Consider the following 9,226-nt stretch of genomic DNA (forward strand, 5'->3'; position numbering starts at 1 on the left):
TAGATCAGGCTGGCCTTGACCTCACATATCTGTCTGCTTGCCTTAGTCTCTAGAATTCTGGGAGTAAATCCATGTTTATCACACCCAGCTCCACCTTATGATTGGACCAGGATCTCTCCCAACCTGCAACTTTCCAAGGTTAGGCTGGCCATCTAGAGAGTCTCATGAGCCTTCCAGTTTCCCCAGTGCAGGATCACAGGGGCATGCTCACCGTTTTTACATGGGCTCTGGGGACTGAATTCAGGTGGTCAGCTTACCAGGCAAGCACTTCACCCACTGACTCATCTCCCTAGTCCCTGGGAAGTCTTTTCTGAACAGATAGATCCTTTGGCTGGGAAAATAGCTGGTCCCTGAGTCACTAATTATGGTCTCCTATGCTGCCTGCTACACCCTGCTCCTGTTACTTGTGCAGGCGTAGGACACACTGAGTCATGTGGGCAGAAGAATCTCCGCTTTGTTCAGCTTATCCTCGGGGAGGGACATGGCCAATAAACAGAATGCAGAGTATGGTAGCTGCTTGTGTGGACTGTGGAGGAAAGCAAAATCTTGCTCCAGGTACCTGGCAGGAACAACTTAAAGGAGGATGGATTTATCTTGGCTCTCAGTTTCAAAGGGTTCCAGTCCCGCCATGGCAGCTGTTGGTGGGAGCTTATAGGAGAGGCCTTTCTCATCCTGGCAGCTCAGGAGGCAGTATGCAACAGGAAGCATACAGGAGTATATTATGGGGTGTGAGGACAGGAGTGTATCATGGGATGTAAGGACTAAAGTGTACTATGGGATGTGAGTGCACAGGAATGTATTAGCCAGGGCTGCACTACCATCTTTAAAGGACTAACCCCAGCTACCAACTTCTGTTGTTCAGGCCCCATCTCTTTAAAAAAAAATTCCACAGCCCCCAACACCTGCTGTGGACCATATATTCAACACTTGAGCCTGTCGGGACATTTCAGATCCAAACCCTAAATCGGAGAAAGGAAATGGGATGTGTTGGAAGGTTGTTCGTTAAGTCGAGGGGTCAACAAGCAGGCTGTCATAGAAGGAATGGCTGTTTCAGCAGCTCCAGGGCCCCTCACCCAGGAGGATGCTGCCTCTCTATAAGGGCTAGTCTTAGGCTTACAATAGGAACATTTTCTGTGCACTTGAAATAGAAGAAGCATTGAGCAGTTAAGAACAGTTACTGTTCTTCCAGAGGACCTAAGTTCAATTCCCACCTCAGGGAGTTCACAAATATAACTCTAGCTCCAGGGGATCTGACACTCTCTTCTGGCCTCATCTGTGTATATATATGTCATCACAAACACACCATTAAATATGTCTTCAATTTTTAAAGTTTTTAGAAAAACAAAGGGGTCGGGTATGTAGCTCTAGTGAATTCCTTGATTAGAATCCCTGAAGCCCTGGGGTCTGATTCTGGTAACTTTGGCAGTGGTAGACATGGAGGTGGGAGGATCAGAAGCTCAAGGTCATCCCTTGGCTGCCCCTTGAGTTTTAGGCCAGCCTGGGGTATGCGAGACCCCATCTCAATGAACGAAAAGGCAAAGCAAAGCCTTTGGACTGTAGTCACCTGTGCACAAAAAGGGGTGTTCTTCTGCTTGAGTTTTCCTTAAAGCCTGTTTTATCTGTTGGTCAGCCTGGCCATCTGTACCCTTGCACATCACCAGGGTTTCTGTTCAGCTGCTATCTGTACATGGCTGCTTGTCTCTACCGTCCTTAGCCCCCACCCCCCAGCATTTGACACCTGGAAACCCTGCTAAGCCATTATCTTGGTTGCTCATTCTGTCCCAGTGAAAGCTTTGCATATGAGCTCTGTCCTCTTGCTTTTGTGAGCATGTGCATGGTACCCTGAGTGAAGCAAGCCACCTGCCTCCTCCCAGGTGTTTTTTTTGTCGGTCTCTCTCCTAACCGTTTATTTTTATGTGTAGACACGTTCTGCATGCACGTATATTTCTACACCACCTGTGTATAATGACCACCAAAGCCAGAAGCATAAGATCCTCTGGTACAAGAGTTACAGCAAGCCATGAACCATCATGGATAAGATCCTCTGGTTCAAGATAAGAATAAGATCCTCTGGTACAAGATTTATAGCAACAGGGACTGAACCTGTCTTATGAGCAAGAACAGCGATGGCTCTGTAAACCACCTTTCCAGTCCCCTCTTTAATTTTTAAAAAATTTAAAGTTTTTATTTTCCTTATGAATATTTTGTCTGCATGTGAAGTATGTGTACCCCATGTGTGCAGTACCCACAGAGGCCAGAAGAGGGCATCGGATCTCCTGGACCTAGAGTTATAGATGGTTGTTGGCCACTGTGTGGGTAGTGGGGGCTGACTGGATTGAGATGTCTAGGTTTGCAAACACATTCCTTGCTATGTCTTTAACCTTGTGTATAGAAACATTTAGGTCATGAGAGCTCTGTCCTCAGCATCATGGACTCATCATTCGATGGCACCGGTGAATGGTGAGAAGCCACATGGGTACCTGGTATCCATAGAGGTCAGAAGAGGTCGTCAGGTTCCCTGGGACTAAAGTCACAGATTGGTTGTAAGCCACCGTGTAGGTGCTGGGAATGAACCTCAGGAGATCCCGGTTAAGAGTCAGTGCTCCTGACCGCTGAATCACCTCAACAGTTTTCATTATGTAGCTCAGGCTAGCTCGGAACCCTCCATTCTCTTGCCTAAGCTTCCTGAGTACTGGGATACAGATAGGTATCACTTTAAGCCACCATTTTGGGACAGTTTACTCCACAGCATCAGGTAGCGGATATAACCCTTCTCCGTCGGGGCAGCGTTTTGAGACTCAAGGCGTTATATGTGAGGGTTGTCCTGCCTAACCGAAGATGAGAAGTGAGCAAAACAAAATGAAAAACCAAACAGAGACATGATCCTGGACGAGCCAACATAAAATCAGACGGCTATCAGCCAACATCATTTTTTCCCCTTCATTTAATGAACACTTTACAAAGTACAAAATATACTGTCTTTTTTAGGGGGAACATTAGGTACTTTTTTTTTTCTCTTCATCATACAGTACACAACTCTCAAGGGTTTTGTTTCTTTGACAAGGAAAACGAAAGCATGAGGGGCCCTGGAGGCGGACAGAGTAGGATCCCCCCCACCCGCCCCCTTCACCCAAGCCGCGGGACTGATGAAGTGCCATTGTTGCTGGTGACCTGGGCACATGCCAGGTGAGGGTCAGCTGGGGCTGTGGGCAGGGCAGGGTCCCTTAAACGCCACAGGGCACCCATACCTGCTCCCCTGCCTCAGGATAACGGAAATGATTTTGGCATACAGGAGGAGGGCTGGGAGGACGACTGCTGTACTTCTGTCTCCCTGTTGTTTGGAGGATAACCCTGCTCTGACTCCTCCTGTGATACGGGTAAACCGAGGCAGTAGAAAGGTGAGTCGTGCTAGACTCAGCCCACGGAAACCTGAATTTTGCCCATTGCTGGAGTCTATAGCTTTGTGGACCCTTTCCCAAGACGAGTTCCAGGCCCTAACCTCTCTCTGTGCAAATACTGTCTTTAGAACTGAAGTGTTTGAAGAACCCCATGGGTGGGCCTAGGCTAGCTCAGGCTCCCTGCATGGACTTCCTGGGCTGCTGAGGAGCCCTTGGGGATGCAGCGAATGGGGAAAGAAGCCTACCCCACATTCCACCTTAGAGCCAGGGCCCGCATCCCTATCTGCCACATTTAACTGAGTGGCAATGGGTTACGCTAGGGGGCCAAACACTGCACGAAACAGCTCGCAGCTCTGAGACAGGCTCTGCACACATGGGCATACACACTCATGCCTACTACATGTACACACACACACACACACACATACACACACACATAAATAAACAGCATTCTGACACATGGGACCGGGCCACCCTGCATTTCTGACTCTCCCAGCTTCCCTTCTCTTCTACCAAGAGCCACAAATCACCCCCAAACTGATACCCACAAGAGCTATGGCCTAGGCCTCGGGCCTCTCCTGCTGCCTTCAGCTACAGGCCAGCATCTGCCCTTCCCCAGTTGAGTCACCTTCAGAGGAGGGGCTGAAGAGAGGTCAAGCTGGGGTTGCCCTGGGGTCAGTTAAATGTGTCCCTTTGCTGCTGATACTTAGAAAATGGACATGGAAAAGGAAGCTGGGATGAACTCTGAGGTCAGGTCTATGAGGCTCCTTCTATGCCAGCTCCTGACAGCAAAGCAAAGCTGGCTATGTTGGCCTTGCTTCCCTCCTGGATGTAAAAATGGAGGTCTGCCATCCTTCCAGGCTACAATCCCACCGTTAGCACACCCTTCACTTGAAAATCCCAAGCTTTGTCCCTATATCCCCTCCGTTAGAGAGCCCCTCAATCTCATCAAGGCTCTCCTCACCAAGCCAAGTGCGGATGGATGCCACCTACAGCATCCCCAGTGCTGCCCACAGAGGAACACAGCAGGTGAGAGGTGTCCTGTGATGGTTAGCAGTCATCCTGACAGGATCAAGACCGCCTCGAAGAGAAACGGTCTTTTGAGACACGAAAAGATTCCGAGTCAATCTGTCAAGGAGACCTACCCTAAATGTGGCAACCTTCCACGGGCCAGGCTCTGGTCCTGAATAAAAGGGGGACAGTGAACAGAGCAGCAGCCACCTCTCTGCTTCCTGATGCAGGTGCAATGTGGCCGGCTGTCTTGTGGTCCTGCTGCCATGCCTTTCCCCACCATGATGGACTGCATCCCATCAAAGCCAAGAGTTAAAACCGACGCTGACTTCCTTGGGCTCCCCTCTTCAGTTGCCTCAGCAGAGGCAGGAAGAGCCTGTATTGTCCCCATATCTAATCCAGAGGCTTTGGCTGGTGGCCCAGAGGTGGCTGGGGACTTTTAAAGGGCAGCCTCGGAGATGTGGCTAGGAGCTGGTGGCAGGTAGCTCAGACCTTCTTTGAAGATCATGTACCAGACAAAGGGTGGAGGGGTGGGGTGGGCTGCCTGTGCTTAGGGGCTAGCTCCTTTCCATCTGTCTGAGTATCTCTTTACTTCCATGGTTCCTTCCATTATGGGGGGACCACCTCACTAGCCTAAGCAGGTTGCTTCAGCAACACTGCCCAATGGGCAGCAGACAGAACCAGGTTTCTGGGTCTATCCCACTACACCAGGAACCTGTTACCTGCAGCTGGTGGGACAGGGCGGATGTTGATGCTTAGGAGTCTTGGATAAGGGGGTTTTATGGGGGCAGGGCTGCATGCCTCTATGGATGGGGGGGTGTCTTTAGGACCCAGTGGGTGGTGTATATAGCTGGGGTCTGGGGGAGAAGTAGATATTGGGAAGCAGGTGTGACCCAGGCTATGGGGCTGAGCCAAAGAGGAGGAGTGCTTTGTCAATGGGACCCTGGATGGTCTCAATAGTTTGTACAGGTGATATTTGACTTTTTTTTTTTCTTTTTTTGAGACAGAATTTCAAATAGCCCAGGCTGGCCCTAACTGAGTGCTGGGAATGGAACCCAGGGCTTCATGCGTGTTAGGGAGCACACTATCCACCGAGCTAAGTCCCAAAGCACACGTTTCTGTTAGGGTACCTTTCGGGCAGACATACAAACCCCCAGAGTTCAGGATTTGGTAGCCCTGCCCAGGGGTCCTCCCTGTGTTTCCCAAAGCTTTACCTTCTTAACAGCTCAATCTCTTACCCTCCCTGTGAGCCAAGAGACTGCCAGAAGGAGGGCGCGGTTCAGTCAAGTACTTGCCTCTCAGGCATGAGGCCCTGCCTACATTCCTCAGCACGGCAGAAACACCAACAAAATCTTCAGGGAACCCTGATTGCTGACCGGGTGCCCCTTGGGCTCCCTCTGAGGCTGGGTCAGCAGGGTGTGGGGGTGACCCTTCATAGCCATAAAACCAATAGATGCTGAGAAGGGAGCACTGGAAACAAAGCTAGAGGCCCTCAGTGGGGACTGTCGTGTCCCCCAGCTCGGTAGAGAGCATGTCACTCTGATCATGTCACACAGAAACTCCCTTAACAGCTGGCCGGCAGAACCCAGGCCCAGCTCCTCTCTGGACTCAGAATACACGTGGTGTTCTGTGTCCTTACAGAGTCAGTCCTAGGAAGAGAGCAGGGAAAAGAGCCTGAGGTTTAATAATAGTACTGTTAAAGTAAAAACAAAAACCTAGCCAGGTGCTACGGCACACACCTCTAATCCCAGCGCTTGGGAAGCAGAGGCGGGCAGATTTCTATAAATTCAAGGCCAGCCTGGGCATCAGAGAGCGTTCCAGGATAGCCAGGGTATAGAAAGAGACTCTGCCTCAAGAAAACGATGAACAACAGAACAGTAACAACAAAAATCAGGTGAGATGCCAGGCCTACAGCTTTCTGTGGAGAAGGGAGTCTGAGAGGAGAGAGGCTGGGCCACAGTGGGTTTACTAGACAAAGGTTTTGGAGTAATCCTGAGGGAAGGAGCCGTTGTTAAAATGCAAAAAAAAAAAAACAAAACAAAAACAAAAACAAAAACAAAAACCAAAAACCAAAAACCAAACAACAAACAAAACAGAAAATAAAAACCAATAAAACCCCAAAAACCTGATCCCTCCTCTGGATCAATGCCCCTCAACCAATAAAATAAAGGCATCTAGAGCTCTAGGCTGTGGAAATGGGGGCACAGTAGCTACAAAGCAGACCATACTGGCCCTCTCAACCTGCCCCACACGCAGCAGGCTGTTGGTTCTGTCTCCCTCCCAGGCTGACCTCAGGACCCCAGGGCTTTCCCAATCATCATATTGCCTACATGTTTGAATTAAAAATATACGGCGGCTCAAAATGTCCCCGTGTGTGCGTACATGAGGCAGGGCCCTTGCCTGTGTCCTGCGCACACAGAATATATTAACATATATATTGCTCAAGTATATATGCTATTTACAGAATATATCTCTATCAACATAAAACACGTATTTATAGGTGTGTACAATACACAGTCTCATCCTAGCAAGTCTAGGGGGCCACACAACTCTGGGGTAGAGGGCATGGGTCCAGCACGCTTATACAGTGGAAAGGGATACAGAAGGGATTACGGAGAGGTGCACCCCGGACAATCAAGGCCTCCCAGGGAGAGAAAAGGGGAACAGGGTGGGGGAAGGGGGCTTACTGTAAAGCCCCGCCCACTTGGCCATTTCCCATTTGGGACCAGAAAACAATAAGATTTGGTTGTTTTAAGGGTTTTGTGCAAAAGGAGTTTTTTAAAAAAAGAAAACCAAACCCACCAAAACCAACCAGAGGTGATTTTGATTAACATGCTGGGTTCTGAGCTTCTACATGGTTCTATAATAGTTCCTCCACCCAGGCGTGTTTCTGCGGCCCAGAGAGGAAAGAAACACAGTCCATACAAGACTGTGCAGGGCAAAATAAACGTCCCCTCCTCTGCTCTTGTTGGAGACCGCACAGTCTAGACCTGGGAAAACACCCCAAGAGCAAAATGTCCCCAATAGTGCCACACGCAGGTGGCCATACACTGGGATGCTCTGTAGGGGTCACTATGGGGTCCTGGTGTCTTTGTCAGAGCTCTGCTCCCAATAGCCTTCCTCAGAAGACATGGCCAAGATTTTTAAGATACATCTTTGCCCTTGTGTCTGTCCCTGGGAGACACGGGGTACTCAGTCTCACCGAACCCTGGGCACCTAGTAAGACTCAAACAGGCCCCATCTCTTCCAAACAAAACTACTCTTTCCCCAGCCACATGCATTCAAAAACAACGAGGAAGAAACCCGCGAGCATCATTTCTCTCTACAAACGCTCAGAGATGGCTGCCTGCCAGGTATCACCGTGACCACGGGCTGCTGTGTGCATTTCAGGCAGGTATATGAGCTTCGGGGGATGAAGCTTCTTCATCCCCTAAAAGTGGGGTAGAGAGGATAAAGGGGAATTCTCTAGGCTGGTCTAAGGGGCAGCAAGGGAGGTGGGATGTGGCCCAAGGCACCCTAGGCCTGGGCAGCTGGGGATGCCCGTTGCTGGAAGAAGCTGAGACTTTGCTTGCCCATGTTGGGTCTGGGGGGAGTGAGCAAAGGAGAGACAGAAGCTGGCGCTTTAGGCCGGTGGGAGAGGAGGTGTCTTGGGATGCCCTCCAGGGACAAGTGCTCTGGGGGGGTAGTTTGGCCCAGGGCCCCTCTTGGCAGTTGTAGAAGAAATCGACACAGGCCCTGTGTGGTCAGCAGGTGGGGTTCTATGGTCTTGGTTTTCCTCCCCAGCTTAGGGGTAGGGACCCCACTGCTACCGTCTGAGGCCATTATGTCTCATGCCATTATGACCCGAGGGTGGCCTGCTGTCCTCCGTTCTGAGGGAACCAGTTCCCGAGCCTCTAAAACTAGAGCAACAACCACAACCATAAATCCTGAGGGGCCTCATGGAGGCTTTCCCAGCTCTGCACCCCCAATTTTGCTCCAGCAACTTCCTAAGATGTCCCTATGTGCATTGGGATCAGAATCCCAACATCTCACGGGAGGTGCCAGCTTCCTTTGGTGTTTACTGCGGGCTGTATGTGAGGCCCTGGGCTGTTCCCAAGCACCCTGGACCTCAGAGACCACTTTCTGGGGTGGAACTTGGGGGAGGAAGATGAGGGGAAACTGAGTCATTATTGAAAAGGCTGGGGACTCTGGAAGGCAGGAGGAGGATGTGAGGGTGGCCCTAGTTTAGGCCCAGGCCTGGAGGAGTCAGGAATCAGGGGAGTATCCCAGAAGCCCCTTCCTTAAAGGTCCTGGGGCCGAGCTTTCAGTCCACAGGGAAATACTGCAAGAATAACCTTCGTGGGGGAAAGGCCCAGGTGGGCTGTGGCAGGGAGGAGCCCAGAGACGAGTCTTTTCTAATGCTTCCCTGCTTGACTGACCTTCAGGGCATGGATAACCCCACTGATATTCTCTTCCGGAACCTACAGGGCAGGAAGCAAAGGGGAAAAAAAAAGTGTGTGAGCCCAGCTATCTGCTCCCTACCCACATAGTCCCCACCTGTCCCTAGGGGCCACTTACCAACGCATGGTCGAACTTGAAAGTACTGATGTAATATGCCGGGATGTCTGCAGCTGCCAAGGGCTCAGAGATTTGGGCTACAATCCCACACTCATCTAGGGAAACACAAGTGCTTAGTTTAGGCAGGAGCTCTACCCCTGAGCCACGTCCCCAGCTTCTCACTGGAGGATTCTAGGCTGGTGCTCTACCTCTGAGCCACGCCCCCAGGCCCTTACTGGGGGATTCCAGACAAACACTGTACTGGTAAGTCCTTCTCTCTG

The 9,226-nt window shown here is 50.6% G+C and overlaps 1 protein-coding gene across 2 annotated transcripts in view; it reads right to left on the reverse strand.

The window, feature by feature from the left end:
* CASTOR2 (cytosolic arginine sensor for mTORC1 subunit 2) overlaps positions 1–9,226 on the reverse strand; it is a 53,429-nt gene that overhangs the window by 10,473 nt on the left and 33,730 nt on the right. The window contains exons 8-9 of one of the 2 annotated variants that reach the window (XR_013975617.1): positions 8,967–9,061; positions 8,744–8,869 (exon numbers count right to left, since the gene is read on the reverse strand). Coding sequence is in view for 1 of the 2 variants with exons in the window: in XM_080941164.1 (XP_080797290.1) it covers positions 8,804–8,869; positions 8,967–9,061 (161 nt within the window). In the remaining variant the exon portion in view is untranslated. Of the gene's footprint in view, positions 1–3,077; positions 8,870–8,966; positions 9,062–9,226 lie in introns of those variants that run through there. The other variant, XM_080941164.1, reaches the window with a different exon arrangement.

Source organism: Micromys minutus (genome assembly GCF_963924665.1).
Source record: "Micromys minutus genome assembly, chromosome: 29".
NCBI lineage: Eukaryota > Metazoa > Chordata > Mammalia > Rodentia > Muridae > Micromys > Micromys minutus.